This window comes from Megalops cyprinoides, chromosome 8, assembly GCF_013368585.1.
Source record: "Megalops cyprinoides isolate fMegCyp1 chromosome 8, fMegCyp1.pri, whole genome shotgun sequence".
NCBI lineage: Eukaryota > Metazoa > Chordata > Actinopteri > Elopiformes > Megalopidae > Megalops > Megalops cyprinoides.
In genome coordinates, this window is record NC_050590.1 from 32,012,650 (window position 1) to 32,033,678 (window position 21,029).

At 45.0% G+C, this 21,029-nt stretch overlaps 1 protein-coding gene across 2 annotated transcripts in view; it reads left to right on the top strand.

The window, feature by feature from the left end:
• The window catches only part of rassf7a (Ras association domain family member 7a), a 41,926-nt gene that overhangs the window by 16,343 nt on the left and 4,554 nt on the right, over positions 1-21,029 (top strand). Inside the window, exons 1-3 of one of the 2 annotated variants that reach the window (XM_036535685.1) lie at positions 719-1,066; positions 17,237-17,391; positions 17,729-18,600. In XM_036535685.1, the coding sequence (XP_036391578.1) occupies positions 17,289-17,391; positions 17,729-18,600 (975 nt within the window). In that variant the 5' untranslated portion in view covers positions 719-1,066; positions 17,237-17,288. Of the gene's footprint in view, positions 1-718; positions 1,067-17,236; positions 17,392-17,728; positions 18,601-21,029 lie in introns of those variants that run through there. The other variant, XM_036535687.1, reaches the window with a different exon arrangement.

Below are 21,029 nucleotides of genomic sequence, written 5' to 3' on the forward strand. Positions count from 1 at the left end.
GAGTGATTATCAGCAGCTTTCTCACACTGACCAGTGTGAAAAGGTGGAGCTCAGATGGAATATTGTGCCTCATAGAGGGTGTGTACACAGGCTAGACAGATATTCTGATAGGAAGCAAGGATACCCCTCTCCTGACTTTGTGTGTGTGAGTGAGGCATGTGTGAGTTTCTTTTGGTGTTTGTGTCTGTTTCCTGAGGCAACAGACCTGCATCACAACCTGAAAGGTCAGTTTTCCCTCCTTACAGCCAGCCTCTTCAGCATTCAATAGACAAACCATAACAACTGCAAGAACACGCCTACACCCACACAAGCTTTATGCCGCCTTGGCATACGGCAGAGCATTGTGATATTACAGTGGGACCTGAAAGGGGGAGGTTTGCATAGTCAGCTGTTCGTCTGACAGGCATGCTGCAGGTGTTAGGTCAGGGTCTGAGGTGACAGCGAGTCTGCCAGGAGCCCAGAGCCCAGTTTACTTCCTGCTCCCTCCCTCAGAGAACTGACTCTGCTTATGTAGACAGTCAAATCTGCACAGGGCAGACTTTTATAAGCTCTCTGGAGATTGTGGAAAGAGATAAGGTGATAGTTGAGAAATACAGTGAGTGAGTGAGTGAGTGAGTGAGTGAGTGAGAGAGAGAGAGAGAGAGAGAGAGCATTCCTCCTACAATACCTGGAGGGGGAGGTGCAAGCCTTTTCAGTAGAGGGTGGGGTAATACAGAGAGAGAGGGAGTGAGGGAGAGTGAGAGAGCAAGGGAGAGAGACAGAACTCATTCGTCTCTCAGATGTTGAGCTCCGGCTGGCTGCTGTCGGACACCGTGAAGAAACCCAGGAGGAACGCATTCCAGAAGTGCTGGACTTACAGTGACATTTCCCTCCCCTAATCATTCTTATCGGTCGCTCCTCCATAACCCCTGGTTCACAGCAGGCACTGCAGGACTCCACCTCACTAGCTCTCCCCATGCTCTCACTTTTTTTCGCTCCCTGTTTCTTCTTATTTTTCCAAGAGCCCCAGGGACCCGGACGACTAACTGTGGGACGTGTCAATCAGACGAGCGTATTTCGACACCAGGTTAGTGAAAAGGCACGCTGCCCTTCTCTGCGTGACAGTGGTGCTAACTCTGTGAGCTAAACTGGTCTGATGCTTTTGTGGTGAAAGTGTGGAGACTCCGGGCTCCTGTGGCTTTAAATCAACCTGTTGTGATCTGCCTGTGGCATGTGGGGTTTATCCAGCAGAGTCGCAAGAGCTTGAATAATAGAGGTGGATAAACACTTACCTTTAAAGCACTAATCGCCCCGAGTTGTCCTGTTTTTGATCGTTGTGTGTGATTAACTGGCATTTGTGTATATAAGAATCACCTACTGTCAGCAGGCTTGCTTTTTACTTGATTGAATCTAATGTTATGTGATTACCCTCTGTGTTTCACATCTAAATATATTAGGATTAAATCAAACAATTTTGATCTAAGAAAGAGATTGTAAAGTCCTAACTGGTCTTAACTTTGCAGTGATGTTTTTATTGTAATTAAAATCGTCCTGCAAAGTGCACAGATGCCTGAAAGATCACCAGTGCCTCCCTGTTGGATGGTTGGATGAAAAGGGATCATGCACCTGCACTGGATTTAGCAAAGGCGAAAAGTGCGCCGAACAGGACACCTCTGTTCACACCATGCAAGTGCCTGATAGCGTATCTCCACACACAGCTGCAGCCATCAACTTGTTTTATGGCTCCAGGATTAAAGATTAACCTTTAAAGGGATTGATGTTCACTGTTTGTGGTTATAGGAGTCAGTGTTTGAATTCAGACCCAGCCACTATTCTGCTTGAATATCTCAGGGGGAAAATAGGGTGACAGGAGTATTCCCACATTTTGTTTCATCAATATTTCAGTTTGTCTTGTTGAAGGCCGAGGGAATGTCACAAGCCTGAATGGTAGAATTAACCAGGGAGCATTACTCTGTCATGGTTGCTGTGTTTGTTAACAGCTGTGGTTGAAATTGTTGCTCCCTCTGGAATCCATTGAGGGAGACAGAGTAATAAGGTCACAAATCACCTGAGGGCTGTGTTTTGGGGAGGGGTGTGTGTGTTTGTGTGTATGAGTGTGTGTCTGTGTATACAGAAAACACAAATGTCTCACACTGATCCCCCCAAACTGGGAACTTTCCTCACACACTTTTAAATGTTGACCGTCATAGAAGGGACAGCTGAAGTGTGTGTTGGGTGTCCAGCAGAGGGAAATTGAGAAGATGAGTCAGTGCTTTGCTTTTTTTGCTTCATACTCGACCACGCTGTTCAGTATTCTAAAATAACTCTGATGCTGTACTGTGCATTCATACTGTTCAATGCTGTGCATGCAGTTGCAGTATAGTTTCTTTGATCATGATATGGATAAATGTGAAAAGTCAGACAAGCCCCTGCAGAAGGGGCTTGTCTTGTGATTTAGCCTGTCGGACGCTCCTGTTAAACAAAGTGATTCCTCTGTCTGGCTCTGTCTAATTGGCAGCCAACCTCTGTTTACCTCACCTTATAAACATGATGGGAGGCATCTCAGTGGAAGCCTCAGTCTTCACAGAGGGGTAGTGTCCTGTTCTCTCAGAGTGGTTGCTCAAATGTTCTGCTGTGATGATATTGATCTCATGCTTCTTGAACAGAGCTTTCTGCCCCTTCTCTGCTCTGCTCTCTTGTTTGTCATCCGTCCTCCTCACCATCACCCCCTGCTCATTCTGTCGTGAACAGTGATAGATGCTGCCCCCTTTCCTTCAGACCTAAGAATCATTTTTCATTATAAAGTGCTGATAGATGTGGGTTTCCATTTAAGGGAGCTCCACCCACCACTATGTCTTGGCAGAGTATTACACCCTTTTCCTTCTTCGTGTATTGGATGGGTCATAGGCTTGTAGGTGACTCCTTGTGCAGGACAGACCTGTAGTTTCACTCAGCTCTGTATGGCCACTGTCTGTGTCCTTGTTTGGTATCTCTGAGCATGTAGTATTGTTTGGCCTCTGAGGTGGCCCTGCAAGAAGAGGTTTTACTTAGTGAAGCAAGTGATATATCACAAGTTTGTGTTAAGCACGGTCCTGTCTGGGAAAACACTTGCACTGGAAGAAGTTGCATGCAGTCTGGTCAGACATTTGGCTTGTACATTCTCGAGCAAATCTTTTTATTTTTTACAACAGTATCACAACATCCTGGCAGTGATCTAGCACAACCTACAGCGTCTACCACCCTGTCTCCTGTCCTGAGAAGACAGTTTTTAGCTCTCAGCTTTTACAGTGGATGTCACTGACTGCCAGGTGTTGACACAAAGCAGGACAGAAAAAGGAGAAGGAAAAAATGTCCATTGTCGCAATTCATTCCTCCATCAGAGTCCTGTGATTAAAACTCAAGCACAGGGGAAAGTCATGGGACTGAAGCCTCGAACACTGTCCTTTATGAGTGCTTGTTTTGCCTTTGTTGACTTACGGCTGTAGTTCCCAAAAGTGTATATTATACTGCAAGCAAAGCAATAAATAGCAGGAAGGTGTGGGAGCTGCAGAGGTGCTCCAGGGTGGCTGAGATTGGACTGAGGGGATGAAATGTGGTACTGTGTAGAGCAGTGCTGTCTCTGGCAGTAAATCTTCCCCTGGGATCTGGACCTGCAGGTGTCAGTGCAGCAGGGACAAGGCCCCACCCCACTTCTCTACCACAGGTCCTGTCTGTGGTATGGACACGTGAAAAAACATCCCACACTGTCAGGAAGGCCCTCCACGGCTCCCTTACCACCCGTAGTTATCATCTAGGTTCCCATCGCTGCACCGTTGTCCACATCTGTGTACAATAAGCTATTTCCTTTCAAACCTGCCTTTGTCCTATGGGAAATCTGGGTCAGCCTGAGACGTTTTGAGGAGCTGAGGGCTGCGATGGAAGTCATCTTTCCCAGGGAGGTGTGTCTGCGTTGCCGTGGCATTTCTGTGGCTTGTTTGCAGTAGGTCAGCGGAAAACTTTCCCCCAGAAATTCTCAGAATGTACCCCCACCCCCAACTCCCGGAGGTAATTTGCTCTTCTTGAGACAAATTAATCATAGCTTTGGTTGGGTGTAAATGCGGGGTGAGGGACAGATGGCGATTGGGCAGGAATGGGATGAGAAACCATGGTTGATATACTGCTCTGTGGACTCTTCCCGTGTGTGCCTTGCCCTGTGCTCCAGGGGTTTACACTGTAAATCTCCACAGGGGCCCCTCCTACCCCCTGATTGGAGCAGAAATCACTTTCGCTTACTGGATACTTAAGAATCTGGCCCATCACCTGCCCTCTGCTGGTAAATATCAATAAACCTCCACAAATACAGTTTAGTTGTTGTGATATGGGCTCATTTCTCCGCCCATACACACTTATTATAGGTAAACAGGCTTCCATCAGAGCAGAATGTACCCTTGCCTTGTGTGCGCTTCGGCATGTCGCAACACCCTTCCTCATCAGCGTGCTTGCGGGTCCAGAGTGCGGTAACGAACATTCTTAGAATGTTATTTTTCTTTGAACCTGCTCTCCTTCCGCTAAGCCCAGTTAGCATGGATGATGATGAGATGAGTCACCTGAAACTCTGCATGCCGCACGCTCTCTGAATACTGTGTCAGATGTAATCCCCAGATAGGGGTAAGAGCAGGCACTCTGCCGTGTATAAACAATGAGGAAGGGCTTGTGAGAACATGTGTCTCTGTGTATAGCAGGAGGTGGTGCCCCCCCCCCCCCCCCCCTCGCCCCCCCCCCCCCCCCCCCCCCCCCCCCCCCCCCCCCCCCCCCCCCCCCCCCCCCCCCCGCCCCCCCATCAGGGAAAAAGTGGCAAAAGTAAAACCAAGTTCCAGTCAGAGAGGACACATCCCCGTCCCCAATCACCTGAGCAAAGTATTTGTTTTAATGTTTCATTTCATCATAATGTTTGTTGAAAGCATTTTGTGTCTCCTCTTTGTTAACTTTGCAAATGCAGGGAAATGCTGTCCTTTTCTACTATATGTACACTTCTTCTCTGAAAACCCAGGGTAACTGTTCAGTTGGCCACCCCAAGCTTTTTTAGGACAGACTTCTATTTCATTCCATGCCTAACTAAACACTTCCTCTAGGTTTTAATGTCTATTGCTATTTGAATTTTTAAAGAGAATTAAAAATATAATATTCTTAAGATTCTTCACATATAGAATTACAGCACTATTGATAATCTTTCAGAGAAGCAACCTACACTAAAAGCTTACGCCTGCTCACTGCTGTTTATCTTTCTCAATTCCATTCCAGTGTGTTTTCAAGTGCTTTGTAAAAAATAAAAAGGCTGTAAATTTACTCTTTTGAGGAAGAAGGTTGTGAGAGAGATGTGACAGGGGTGTAATTAATGCAAGTCCTGGACATGAGCTGCATACCTGAGTTGCTGTGGTGTCTGAGTAACACCTCCCCCCACCCCCCCAGACCAGCCTCACGGGCCTGTGCCAAGTGCCCTGAGGGTGAGATTGGGATCGCCCAGGGTGGCGATAACAGGAGAGCCTTTCTGATAATCCTGCCCATTTCCCTTGAGAAATGCTGATCAATGACGGCCCACAGAGAGGAGATGATAGGGAATGCCTATCATATGGTGAGAGGTTAGACTTGTGTTCCAGACATTCCATTGCCACTGTTAGTCCACTCCCAGAAGATCGACATAAGTTTTATTCCGACAAAGAAGCAGATCCAATGTTCGTAGTGAAAGACAGGAAGGTTTATTTGCACAGCTGGCCGTGAGAACATCAGCATGGAGCAGAAGTTTGACAGGTTAGGATTTAGTTCTTTTTTATACAGTTACAGTAGGTACATTTACATATGAGTTACAATGACCAGAGGGGGTGCTGTTTTTGATTGTTTTTGTGGAGCTGTGCATTGCTAAACAGCTCCCTCTCTAATTGGGTCTCTCCTGAACCTCGTTACCTAATTGGCTCCGTAGGGTTCAAACTTCGGAAGTGAGGGCCATATGTGGTCATGGGGAACCCCGTGTTCCGCAGACTGTTATCGTCAAGAGGCGCCTTTTGGCTCATGTCAGATGTAGCGGTATTGCTTTGTATTGTAATACACATTGCTTGTCTCCGGCGTTTGTATTCTTAATACAAATTGTTTGTCTCCGGATCAAACGCTGTGCCGTTCCACAGAACTGTCTCTTAACACCACTATGGCAATTTTAATCAAAGCCATTAATTTAGTGTAAACTGACATCCTTTAAAATGTGGGTAATTGCATGAATTGAAAGGATATGCTGTGGATTCATCACTTTTAAGGGCTGCACTTCATAAGCAAGAACAGTCTGAATAGGTGTATGTCCAAAGCTGCCTCGAGAAGCTTTAATGCTACCTGATTGCTAATAATGTGAAATAATCAGAGAGCGCTAGTACCAAAATTGTGTTCTGTAGTAAAAAAAAGTGTTCATCAGTCAAAATGAGATGAGCAACAACACCAGGCTTTGTCTTACATAATGACACGTTGGATGGTTTTATATGTTTTCACTGTCCTGGCCAATCAGTGCATGGGCATAAACCAAGCATGATCACTTTAGAAGTAATCCAGCTTCCTAGGCCTTTCTATCACAGAACAGATCATATTCTCAAAGTCTAGGCGCACTGAATGCCCTTTGATATTTGTCATTAAATGGTTTTGGGAGCACACTGCAACAGTATACAGAAATTTTCATGAATTATTCATGAGAGCAGGCCATGCTTAAATAACTAATGAGTTTGGGCTTTTGTTGGCGGGGAATGCTGTTGTCTCCCACATTATTAGTTAAAAAATGAATGAAGCTCTCTGTCCTCACATTCAGGGCTTGTTGATGAAGTTCACACTTTCTTGCACCTAGAAAAGCCTGCTCATAAAGCTCCCAAGAATCTTGGGCCCACTCTTAGAGGAGATTTGTTGTTCAGTTCAGAACGAAGGGCCTGTTGACTTTTTCCCTCAGTTTTTCCTCCAGAACGGCTGACAGAGATGACAAAGTGGCTTTTGCAGTCCCTTAATCAACACAAAGAGATTTCGGCAGCCTCATTTTTAGCGGATGGGCATCCGTCATTAGTGGAAAAGGTGAATGTCCCCCATTGAAAAATTCCCATCCATCTTTTTTAATTTCTTTGGATGCTTTGGTGGGTCACTTCCTCAGATATTGACAGTGGAATGTTTCTGGACTGGTGTCACCCCCCTGATGCAAATCCCTCACCCATCCTGAAGAAGAGTCCCATCAGATGCCTCCTTTGTGAGAGAGAGACAGAAGTAGGCCCACCGGCCTGTATAATCCCCAGCCGTCCTGCTGAGTCAGAAAGGGAGGGAGGGTGTAATTACACACAAGGTCCTATCAGTGCCCACAACTATTGCAAGACCTACACTTATACTGGGGGAACCAAGATAGTTATTTGCCCAGGGATGGGCGGCTAAGTAACCCCCTTTGAAAAAGTGCAGTCTTCACTGGAGGCAGGACTAAATAAATGTTAGTCAGATTAGAGTTGGCCTAAACTTGACCCCCTCACCAGAACACATAGAGGTGTTATGTTTCACGCTCATCTGCAGCATGGCCCCAGAACTACAGTTCTTGTTATTCCATTCTATTGCTGTATAGTATTATATAGTATTTAAGTAATGAGCTTCATCAGCAAGCATCAATGTGGGGATTATCTCTGCTGGTGATGAACCTGTCGTTTCTAGTGTTGACCCATGTCTGCACAGGTGTAGTCGAAGATTGTAAGGTTCATTGGAACAGCTGCTCTGATGAAGGAAAATGCAAAATTGGGTTGGGCAGTATGAACCAGAGATCTAATTCTGGGAAAGTGAGAAATGACTGCTTTCTCAGACCAGGAGTTTTCTGTGAAGAAGAGGAGTTGACAGTTTTTAGGCCTGCTGAAGATGAAGGCTTTGTGAGGAGATGACTGATGGAGCATCAAGGCAACCTAAGCCAGAAAGCTTGTGTCTTATTGCCCAGGTGTGCAGGACCTAGGTGTTCACACCTCTGAAACAGGAAGCGCAGTGTTGCTTTTCCTTTGCCTCAATCACTTCTGTCCCTTGTTCAAAGCCTTCCACTCACAGCCATGGAAGGGAACAGATGAGAAGGTTTCTCCATCTCAGGGTTTAGTTCCTCTCTCTTTGAGTGTTCCAGACAAGGAATGCCTCATATTGTAATGAAAGCAGAAGGAGCGTGTCAACACACATCTCTAAAAGCCCATCACACTGACATCTAAATGTTTGCCCTTCAGGGCATACACATACATGCTTTGGTCTGTGTGGACAGAGTTGGACGAGACAAATGTTTAGGTAACGTCAGAATTCATGTCTTCTGCTGATTACAGTGATGTTGCCCAAGTGTTCGCCCTGTCCAACCCAGTCCATGCAGACCCAGGGACATGTATGTCCTCTCTGGAAAACAACCTACTTAAAAAATGGACAGGCAAGTATTCAGGTTATATTTATGTTCAGTGTTTGAGCTGGCTGCATGATAAGTCAGACAAACAGGTGTGGTCACGCTTTTAATATGTGATAAATTAAGTATGTTAGTGAGGATGCACAAACATAGGAATGTCAGCTATATTCTAGTAATTTATTACTTTAATTAAAGTGCATTTCAGGTATTTCTAAAGCAAATATATACAGCAAAGGTTGTATTGTATTGCAGGCATCAATCTCTTCATGGGGGTGTATTAGACATATAATGATTAGAAACATGATTAGAAACACGGTTATTCATGTGGTAGTTTATCATTGATTTCTGCCTATTCATGCGGTCGAGATGAGCTTGGGGTCTATGTATCTGTTTAAGCAGTACTTCCAGTGCTACCCAAAAGGGTGCCAGCCTTCACATCATGCTGGATCCCTGGAAACTTATCTATTGCTCAAGTCCTGCTGACCCAAGAGCCTCTTCAGCAGTAATTTTTTTTCTGGCACCACCCGCAGATGCTGACATCATGTCTATTTGTAAATAAATTAGCATTATCACATGCTTCCCAAACTCATGCAGCTGCTCCCTTGCCAATGACCTAGGAGGAAATGACAATTTGCACGCTTCTGTTGTTCTTATTTTGGACAGATCATGACAAAAAGATTGCAGTGAATGATGCTGATTATGTTCAGATCTTCCATGTAGATCAGTTTGTTTACTTTCTAGCATGACCTGTCGATATGTGACCAAGAACATGCCACCTAGCCAAGGGTGAGCATGGCCTAAGACCCACTGTGGCATTTTATGCAGGATCAGAACAGCAACTTCTACTTGAATTGTCAAGGCTCTGAACCAGTCTAATACTGCATCTGGCATCAGCACATAAAATTAGTTTTTTGTGGAAACAGGATAAGCACATTTCAGTTGAAGAGGACCTACAGCTGGAGCAGACCAGTAGAAAAGCAGCCACTTTGAATTCTGTCTGCATCCCTGGAGGCAGGTCTGGTGGTCACAATATTGCTTTAAGTGAGATTTTCTCTCTAATTTAGACCTGGTGTAAAGGGTCTGCCCAATGAGAGTGCAAGGAGGGGCATTATTCAGGAAGCAATCTTCATTTACAGGGAACCATTCAATCTAATTAACAAGCAAACAATCCACATTCCTGAATATTAGAGGCTACGTAGTGTCACAGAGGGATCTACTGTTGTGAATGACAACTACTTTACTCAGGAAATCTGTGGAAAATGGGCTCTGAGGAGTAAGGTTTAATGAACACTGCCTAGATTGCTGCCTGTTACATGACTGCTGTTCTGGTGTTATTATGATTTCCATTTGCAGGCATTTAAAAAACAGCTTCTGTTACAAGTCGTAAAAAGGGAAACGGGGCTTTAATGAGAAATGTATTTAGTAGGAAAGTCAAAAGGGAATTAAGATTGTTTATGGAGCCACAGATCTTCAGATCCATGATCCAATATCCTCATTAGAACCCCCCCCCCCCCCTCCTTGGAGTCAGCTTGTGTTCCTCTAATGGGGAACAATGCTCTTGGAAACGTGAGGCAGATTTCTGTTTTATGTGTGTTGCTGCTGTTTGAAGTTCCCCCTTTGAAATTCCCCTCACACTGCCTTTTTGGGGTCTGTTCTTTCATCAAGCAATTTGTACACATTTGATCTAAAGAGGCGTCTTGTGCTACCTCTGATTATAAAACCCTTGATGGTGAGGCTGAGGTTTCCGCTGCAAGCCTGGCCTGCTTGCTATTAATATGATATCTGTGTCTGATACCCCAGCCAGTCCTCGCAGCACCTGTTAGTTTTTTATATGGTTGCAGTCAAAATTAATTAGCTATCACACAATAGAAATGAATAATTGTGCCAAACAAAGCTTTTTTCCCCCCTTTGACTGCGTAATTGACCAGAAGCCTTTCCTGAGTATATAGTTGGCAGAAGCATGAAGTTGTGGTTTGAGGAGGAGGAGGTGATGGTTATGAGTTGAGCATCAGTGTTTTCCTGGCTGGTCCAGATTTTCCGCAAGGTACAAAGGGATTACCTTGGGAACCTTGCTCCAGAGCTCTGTAAATGCCACTTGGGATTCACCAGTGCAGGAATGGCTCCAGATCTCATTCAACAGCATGCCAGTGAGGTGTGAAGAAATCATTAAACCAGAATAATAAACTGATTTGTGTGCATGATACCTTTAGTTTTCTGTGATGAAGCAGTTTTCTTACGGTCAAGTAATTCTGTCTGGCTGCCAGCGTAGTTCTTTTTGAATGGAGTATGTAAAGGGTGAACACTTCAATCAGACAGCACTTTTTGATTATTTGATTACTTATTGATTATCAGACAGAGCTTTGCATATGAAGACTTGTACTGCAAAAGTGTCTTCTGAAGAAAGATTAAATCAACAGCTGAAGCAGCAATTTGACTCAGTGGCTTCTTGTGTGTCAGTGTAACAGGCGTAGGTAAGTCAAATCTATGGTTTGTCACAAAGTGACAGCTGATAGCACTTGCTGCTTTGGCAAACATGGAATTTAACGCTGTCATTTTTTGAACTCAACTTAATGTGTGTTTATTGTTATTTGAATATATATTAGAATTATGTTGAAGTGTTTATTTACTTGCATACATTAAGTCTGGGTGCCACTGATAGTAGAGTGCGGCTTGGGCTGCATATTTCTGTTCAAACCTGACCCAAGTCCGAGAGAGTAGTAACTGAGCCCGACTTGAACTCAACAGGCATTGTTTTTTATGTCCAAACCCGACCCGAGCCCGACGCAGGTAGTGAAGCCAGTAATAGTAGTCTGCAGTAGCCCTAAACCGCCCACAGCCTGCATCCTGCACCCTCTGTCCACATGTCGCTGCAAGGCAGAATTCCCAGTCTTCTTGCTGTCATATCTCATGAGAGCCCCACACATTTGACATTTTACATAACCAACTGCTTCGTTATTATCTGCATTGACGACTAAATCGAAATGCCTCCATACCATCAATTTCCCTGCATGGTTTTCCCCAGCACTGAACAGAAGGTAGCCCACCACAGACAGTAGGTCCATCATTTTTATTTATTTTTACACTATATTTTCACTAAAAAGAACTTGAAGCACCATGTCAACTAGGCTAGTCCATCCTAATTAGTAGATCGAAAGTCAAGTGTTCGCTGCCTAGTTATTGTTCGGCCGATGTGACCGAACCCGACCCGAATCCGAACATCATTTCTAAATTTTTGTCCAAACCCAGCCCGACCCATCAAGTCCCGACGGGTCTTGTTGGGCTCGGGTCGGGTATCCACCCTCTAACTGATAGAGGACTGTGGAATCCTGCTCTCCCTCAGCTGCAGATCACGTCTCTGATCATGTGACTGCTCTTAGTTACTATTGGTCAGGTGTGTCCTCCAGGAACGGATCACGTTGAGGCCAGTCTGGGCACACGTGTGCTCCTCTAAGTGGAGACTGCCAGTGATCACGATTGCTGTGGCGGGAACGTGTTCTCACAGGAGCCTAAAGTTGCGCTGCAGGTACAAATCAGCTGACTGGTGGGGCTGGGGAGCAAAAGCGAGAAGATTTTGCTCGCTCTGCAGTTATTGATCGACATGCCCAGGACATGTCCCAGCCCATCTTTTCATACAGGAAGCTGTTGGACAAAAGGGGAGCCCTTGCCAGCATGTGCTTTACTTTAGTGCTTCCTTAGCATCTCAAGTGCCAGCAAACATGCTAGAGTGAGAGTCTTTCCAGCTCTGTCCCAGGGCCAGGTTCATTCCCAAAATGAGGCTTCCCAGCTTGACTGCCTGTCGGGCGAGCAGCGTAGCTGCCTGATATGGTGGTGTCGCTATGGATGGCCCTGTATCGGAATGACAGACGGTCCAATCCCATTAGGAGTGTGCTTTGTATTTCCTCAAGGGAACAGCAAGGGTTTTCTCCTTCTGTGACCTCATTTCACAGCTCACCTCAAGCGGGCTTCAGTCCTGATTGGGGGAATGAATAGGCATTTGTGTATGTGTGTTAGCCATGATACAGCCCCTTTTCTCTCTGTTGACACAGCTAGGAAGAGTAATAACAGTTACTCTGTGTCAGATGCTGTAGTTCCTCACAGGGGTGGAAATGTCATTATAAATCATGCTAAAAACAGAGTAGAAACAGAGTAGTCTCTTAATACAACCTCACCATGTATTGAATATAACCATGTAACATAGTAGTGTTCAGGTTTGTTCCAACATGTAATATTGAAGGTTTTCAATAACAAAGTTAATTATTGAAAGAGTTTTCAGATATATTTTCCAAACAGTTGATGACTAATTCATGAGGAGGCAAGGAAGGAAAGGATTTAGGTCTTCAGTTGAGAAGCCAGTAGATACTGAGCATCAGTGTCCTTTTCAGCACATTTGGTTTACATTGTGCTGCATGTACTCTGGCTCCTGTGTTGACAGATTCCTTATAAAGCTGAAGGTGTCTGGAATATAAGCACTGTCTGGACTAAGTGTGAGTCCCACTTCTGGTGCCCTCCCTATGTTTTTAATTTCTCTTTTTAGGTGTCTATTTTAGAGTGTATAAAATGAATTAGACTGTACCCTCCTTTTAAAGATATTATCAGTGTTTTGTTGAGAAGTTGTAATAGAGCTGCAACACTATTTTGATAATCACTTAATCATTTAGATCTTTACCCAGAGGCAGAGAGCAAAGACTGAGCTCTGTGTCTGTGTGTGCGTGCGCGCACGTGTATGTGCTGAGAGTGCTTGTTAGTCATGAGTGAGCATGTGCATTCCTGCAGCGAGTACTTGTGGTTTCCCCAAGCTGGTATGAGATACGAGTGCAGGTTAATGATGGCGGGGGGGGGGGGGCGGGGGGGCAGACAGAGCGACATGTACCACATTCAAACTCACCACACACACTGAGCTCTGATCTCAGATCAGATGCATTACACACAGTCTTACTTGCTCCAGTCAGGCAGCTACTCCATCAGCAGGCCCCAGACAGGGCACTTTGAAACCTGGTGTGCCCCACCCACCAGCCCCCTTCTCCTACATCCAACACCACTTCACCATGTTTCCCAGCACATGGGAGGCGGGGCAGACACACTGCACTCTGGACCTGTGAAAAGATCACCCACAGCTGCAGCTTTAGCCTTAGAGTGAGCCTTCATCAAGTTTCATATAGTGATTGGTCTCCTGGTATACAGGCATTCATCTGACCATGTGCATCCCCACCATGTATAACTCTGAATCAGTCTCTGAAAAGAAGAGTTATGTGGAGGTACGTCTCCCCTTGATAGATGTTTCCAATGAAATAAACTGTCTGTACAGCCATTAAATGGTTGGCTGTGACCTCCCTGCATGGGGAATTTCCACCCGTGAGTGAGGCCTGCCTTTATCCCTGTGGGCTCCCGTCTCTGTGTCTGCATAGCAGCAGCAATGACAGAGAACAGAGATATGCAGAGGTGTAGAAGCCTGTAATCAGAGCTGCACAGACTGGAGAGGAGCTGATGTGGAGACACATTTTTTGACTGCATCATGCTGAGCCACCCAGCCTTGATGTAGAGAAGTGTGCCCCACACAAGGTGGCACAATGGAGCATTTGTGCAATGAGGGGCTGGAAAAGTAAGGGAGTCTGCCACAGCCTACTAATCACGCTGCAGGCCCTTACACAAAAATACACTCAAACCACATACTGAGAGATTTGTCACACCAGCATTATGTGGAATGAGGTAAATATGAGCCATACTGGTTTTTGTGCACTTTTTGTTGTTGAGAATGTAAAGCAAGACATTTGTATCTGCTTTCCTGTTACTGCAAGGAAGGAGACAAAGGCCACCAAGTTCCCGTCATGATCCTGTGTTTCGGAGAGAAGGCAGGGTTGAAGTCACCTCCCCTGATCACCCAGATCGGTCTCAGCAAGAGGCCAGTGGATCGAGCAACGTGTTGAATTGCCTTTCGGTCTATAGTGTATGTGCCAGGTGTCCTGTGGAGACAAGGGGATTTTGTCTCTGCCTCTTCTAGCACAGTCCTGTGAGGCAACATTCCTCCGCTCACTGTCTGACCGATATTTGCTTCTCAAGAGAACTTTTTAAACCTTTTCCTTTTTTTTAGACAGAAACAAGGACAGTGGGAGGGTAGACACAGCACAGAGGAAAGATTCAATCATTCATCCATTCGATCATTCATCCAATCACTCATCCATTCCATTTTTAATGATCACCATTCTTGTTTAGTTTTTCCTCAGCAACATGTTAACACCCTCACTCATTCATGGAGGGGTGTTTAACCTGGTGTTTGTGATAGGACGGTGCTGAGAGGAAGTGAAGGCCAGCCCTGAAAGGAGCGTGCAGTGATCTGAGCTCTGAGGGGTGTGTCATGTGCCCTGGACATCAAAAGAGAGCCACGGAAGGGGCATCTGTAGCAACTGCTCTAGGGCTCTGAATGAACGGAGATGGTTCACAAAAACCACAATGTTTGTGTCCCCCTCATCTTAGCCCAAACCACTGATTTTGCTGTTGGACAGCCATAAATGTAATGTCTTGCTGTGCCTGCAACTCCTGCTGTCATGCTTAAACATGCAGGTGTAGAGAATTACTGTAGCTCATTAACATTAACAAAATTGGAAAGTTAATGTGTCCTTTCTGATGTAATGAATCACCAATTCCATTTTTGTCTGTTATGATTTACATTTTTGTTACGTTTTCGCTTGTACTCATTGTTTCAACCAGCTAATTTTGAGTTATGTTATGTAGTGTGATTCACAGTAGAGGTGTCACACGGCACAACACAAGTGATTCCAAAATAATATTGTAAGTATTGAAAAAACATATCTGGGCATTCCAAATGTGTTAATGATGTAAAGTAATGATGTAATAATATAATGTGATGTGAACATTAATAAATAAATTCACAATATTGTGTAAAGCAATGAACAGAGAAACAGAGTGATGAACAGAGTGATGCTTTTGTTTTAAAAATCAACTTAAAGGGCAAATAAGACAAAATGACCCAATTATGGAATGTCATAATGAAATGAAATGAAAAACTGGATTGCTTCAAATCAGTCACATTTCCAAATAATACATGCAATTGCTACAAGGCATTACATCAACACAGATAGACTGTAGTCCACCCCAAATCCAGATTGAGGCAGCACTGTAAGTGTGTGTAAGTGTGTCCTGATAAGCTGGTTTTCCCAGGGACACTGTGTGCAGTGTCTTTACACTGGCCTCATCGATCGGCGATGTCCCGTCCTGGTGTTGACAAATCACCAACTGTGTTACTCTTCAGCACAAAGCCAGTGTTGTGGCATAAATACCAGATGACTAATATGGGGGTTTAGGGGTATTGCTGACTGCTGCACAAATCAGAATGACGTGATTCTCGCGCTGTGAGCCGAACACATAGTGTTCATCTCAGATGCCTCCTGCTGAGGCTGTATCTCCAGCAAAATTGAGGCCAAATTGGGGTCAAAGATTACAAAAGCGGTGGATGGCGTTGGGACAAAACAACTGGGTACTTTGCAGTGTGTGGACTTGTTGTGTTTTAAGCTGCCATTTGTAACAGCATGGAGGTTTTCAGGAAGCTGCTGTTGCTGTATAGCAGTTCTGTTTTTTGGGAAGAATGAGGGGTGTTCATGTCAGAAGTCCTGACCCCTGGGAAAATCCTGAGAGGAAGAACCGCTGTCTGTCGGCAAGGGTAATGAGCAGTTGGGGTCACAGGTGGTGCCATAATTGCGCTGTTTGACTGAGGAACTTGCTGCCAGAAACAGGCTGAAACTCCACTGTGTGTCTGTTCCTGCTGCAGATAGAATCCTACTGGCACACTGCTATGTTCTCACAGCAGACGGTGTGTGTGTGTGTGTCTGTCTGTGTGTGTATCTGGAAGACTCAGATGGGGCATGGGCCATGGGAGTGTGTGTTGGCCATGATACAGGCCCATTGCTCTCTGTTGATACAGCTGGGAAGAGTAATAACAGTTACTCTGTGTCAGATGCTGTAGTTCCTCACAGGGGTGGAAATGTCATCATAAATCATGCTAAACTCAGTCCTCAGCCCAGACCTACACAGAGACAGAGAGTATCGCTGTACTCCTAACACAACTCGCCAAACACTGCAAGCTATACACAAATGTTGTGTTCCTTCTCTGCTGTGTGTGGCTGTAAGCTTAATATCTCCCACTATGACTGAAAGGCAGTATCACTGGTATATTATATTCTCTTAGCTAATCATGTACATGCCTATAAAGGCTACATGTGCTTTGAGGAAAACAGGTTTTTCAGCAACTGTTATCTGTCTCCCAGGCCTAGACCCTCATTTACTTATATCTTTTATCAAATTACTGGTTACACCAAGTCTGCTATCTACTTGATCATAAGGCATTGTTATGGCAGCACAAGCAAATGGCAGATTATAATGTCAGCTTTTTCTACCGAGAATTTTTGTCTCCTTAATGAATGCTATAAGCTTTCGTTCCATTCAGGTCCCAGACCCCAGCTACATTTCTATATCTGTGGTGTTCTTCACTATGGTAACGACATGCCTGCCAGCCCCCCCCCCCCCCCCCTCCCCCCCCACCCAAGTAAAATGTTAAGTTAAAATGAAAAAAAATCAACAAATGGGTGTGACACGTAAATATGTGCTGAATGATCCTTTTCTTTTCTGATTTGTTCTGCCTGCTCTCCAAGAAGTGCTCCAATCCTGATGCTTTGACTTTTTACTGCTTTAGCTGTGTTCTGATTGTTATTGATGTCCAAACTTTGTGCTGATTAGGTTCTGACTGTTGTGACCAGTTTTGACTATGCCTTTACTATCCCGAGTCAATCCTTTCCAGGGATTGCTGTGCCATTGTCATGACCATGTTATGTACTTTTTACCCCGCAGGGCTGTACCAGTGCCATGTTTTGGTGATTTGGTCTGAACCCCTGTGTCAAAGATGGAGCTGAAGGTGTGGGTGGATGGAGTGGTGCGGGTGGTGTGTGGACTGTCTGAGGAGACGTCATGCCAGGACGTGGTCATCGCTTTGGCCCAGGCCATTGGTCAGTCTCTTTAATTGCCATGCTTGTTCTACTGTAGCATGGGCTTCTCAGGCCTCTGTGGATCAGGACATGTCTGTGTATCTATTTCTGTCTGTCTGACTCTCAGTACACAATCGCTCTAAATTTCAAGATGCCCTTTAAATGCATTGCCGATTAGTAATAACGCCTAACAAAGCCTCTCTTAATTGCTTCAGAAAACATCTGTTTTTAAACTCCCTGGTTCAAATTTCAGCTGTTCTCAGCACTGAATTCTATAATTGGCACAGCTTAGAACAGAAGATGCCCCGCCCCATTTCTGTCTGCTGGTTCTGACTCCACCCCCTTTTCCCCTCCCCAGGTCAGACTGGACGCTATGTGCTCATCCAGAGGCTGAGAGACTCTGAGCGGCAGCTGCTGGCCAATGAGCGGCCGCTAGAGTCCCTGGCCAAACTTGGTCAGCTAGGCAGTGAGGTCCAGTTCTTCCTGCGGCGGACCGGGCCCAGCAGCAGTGACGGCAGCCCCCCCCTACCCAAGCTGTCTGAGCCGGAACCCCCCAAACGCAGGGAGCCCAGGAAGTCCCTCACATTCAACCTAGGGCCCTCCAGCTCCCCCAGAGCCAAGCTGAAACACTTCAAAAATTCGCCCAGAGACTCTCCTGAGCAGAGGGCCTCGCCTCCCCCTGCGACCCCACCCCCAACCCTGGCCCCTCCCTCCAATGGTCCATCCAAGGAGGAGGTGTTTCGGAAGGTCTTGCAGCAGCGGGAGAGACTGCAGTCCCTCGAGGCCCAGCTGGAGGCTCTGGAACGGGAGGTGCGTGTCTGGGACCAGCCCCCAGCACCGGATGCCTGCCTGCAGGAGGAGCTGGAGCTGATGGAGCAGGTGGCACGGAGGAATGAGGCAGAGCTGGCCCATGAGGAGTTCCTCGAGCGCGAGCTGCAGGCGGAGATGGAGGCGGAGAGGGGCTTGCGTAGGCGGCTGGGTGAGCTGCACTCCAAATTGGATGACTGTGGCCGGCGGCTGCAGGACTTCACCACCCGCTCAGGCCAACTGGAACAAGAGATCCAACTGGAGAGCCGGCGGCAGAGGCCCCGCTCAGCCACACCCGGGCCGGACGAGTCACTGAGTGCAGTCAGGGTGGAGCTGCAAACCCAGCAGCAGCACCGGGTGGAGCTTGAGGCCTCGATTGCAGAGACAGAGAGGGCACTGGGGAGGACAGAGGTATTACTACAGGTAAGCAAGGAAGGACCAGCCCAGGAGAGGAATGTGCGACTTTTACCTCTCTTCTGACCAGTGCAGTCAAGAGAGACCTCATATTAATGCTCTGGATTTACATTTCTGTGGACTATGAATTAGAGGTGTGAATCTTCCCTGGTTTCACAATTCGATTCGATTACGATTGAAAGGGTAGCGATTTGATTACAAAAAGATTCCCGATGCATCATGATGCATTTTTTTTTTTTTTTTAATACAAGAATACAGGCCCTCAGATTTGAACTGTTTCTAGTTTTCAACTTTTTGTTAAACAGCTGTTTTCAAAAATCATATCAAGTCATACAGCATTAATTTTTGTTTTTTGTTTGTTTATTTATTTTTGTTATTATTATTATAGAATTATTTGTTTAAGACAGGTATAGCAGAGAACGGGAGAGTTTGTTCGGTAGGTAAGTTTTAATCCTCAGTTTTGCAATAGAAATAAAGACTCGTCCCCTGATTTACTGAGGTAGGTGCAAACCAGGTAGATTTAAAGATAATTTTTATGTGTGCGCCTAAATTAAAACATGCTTTCACTGGGCGGTATAGTTTGATTAAATAAGCTGTTTTTCCTTTAAATCAGGTGCAAGGAGCTAATATAATAATGAGAATAAACCCATCCTTCATTTTTGCGCTCTCTGGCTGACAATGAAATACACATTCATCAGTTCTATGGCTCAATGTGATTCCTGGGAAATCCCCGCAAATAAGTAATAAATATATATATATTTTTACGTTATAGCAGAGACACTGGAATTATAGTGTGTGTGTGGCAGGATGCGCCCAGCTGTGGGGGGGGGGTTTAAATCACGATGCCGGCTCAACATCGTGATGTCTGTCAGCCATCGGCCAACCCTAGTTCTTAGAACTAGTCCCTAGTTCTAATTGCACCGGTTTTAGCATATGCGCTAAACGGCTAATCACACTGGTGTGACCAAGGCTTAATTACAGTTTTTAAGAATCGATTATTTTCTTTCTCTGCATCGATGCAGAATCTTTCACTTTTGCATCGCAATGCATCGTAAAAACGATTATCTTCCCCAGCTCTACTATGAATACAACAAACAATAGCTACCATGCCTTCTAAACAAATTTTTGCTGGGCTTAAAAAACCTCTTGAGTCAGAGTGTGAGTGAGTCAGTGTTTTTGCTAAGCTAATGCAGTGTAATTGTGGACAGCGGTGTCCTCCACACTGTCCCAGCTTTGTTTTATTTCTGTCACATTCAGTGCTCATTGACCAGTGCACACACCCACCCCAAAGCCATTTTGAAGTACAGCATTTGTCTACCTCAGCTGTCATCACTGAATCTTTACAGGTGATTGGGAGCTGGCAGAGTTCTAAAAATGAATATGATGTCTCTTTTAACCAACATTTGTGTTATTGCAAACTTAATTCTGTAAAATTTGTTCTTGTAATGGGATCTGCCCCAGAGTTCTCACTCAACTGACCTAACAAGACTGAGGTGGTGAGAGAAGAATGTGCTACAATCTTGTGATGTAAACAATATGCGTAATGCTGAGTCCTGTGTTGAAAAATGATACTGTAAAAAGGAAGAAGAAATGAAATGAAGTCGGGCAGTACACTCAGAGGAGTCAGGTGACCTGGACCCAAACCTGTCCTGTGGACAGATGAAGCTAGGTTTTTACATGTTTGCTGTCTATTAGATGAAGCCATCTCTGGGATGGAGTTCTTTTCAGGAAGAGTTCCTGAATAAATACTCAGCCTGTGTTTATTGAAACTCAAGCTAAATCATAATCAGTGTGAACATGTATTGGAACTTGCCAGATAAGTTCAGACACTTCATTGAAGGTTAGAGGATTGCTCGTACTGGCAGAAAGAACAGAGAATAATGACCTACATTAATATGATAACCATGCTTGTGGGGATGAACATGCTGTGGATCCAGAAACCCAAATGAGCAGGAGTGATGTTGTCCTGTTTCCTTGTGAGTAATAAAGAGACCTTATATAGTCTCCTAGGTAGTATGAAATACAACACAAAAGCACAGGTTTATCTAGGATTAGGAAGTCAGTGAGGTTTTATACAGTATGAATATGTGAGATATAAACAGCGGCTGGTCACCGCAACAGTCAAGTTCAGACTTTACCCCCAAGGAGCAGTTTTAATACCTGTTTTTGTGTTGAACACAAAGCAGTTATTGTTGAACATATCCTACATTCATAAATGAGCTTCAACGCTTCAATTATTTGGACATATATCTTTTTTGAGGGACCAGTTGGGTTTTTCCCTCACTTTTTAACAGGGCAGTTGTAGTGATAAGCATTCATTGATAAAGATAAAAGATGTTATATCTAGATGTGAGTCCAAGCATAGTTCTGCAGTTATGAAGATCCTCATGATCCTTAGCTTTTTTCTGCGACACTGATTGTTTGCGATAAGGAATTGA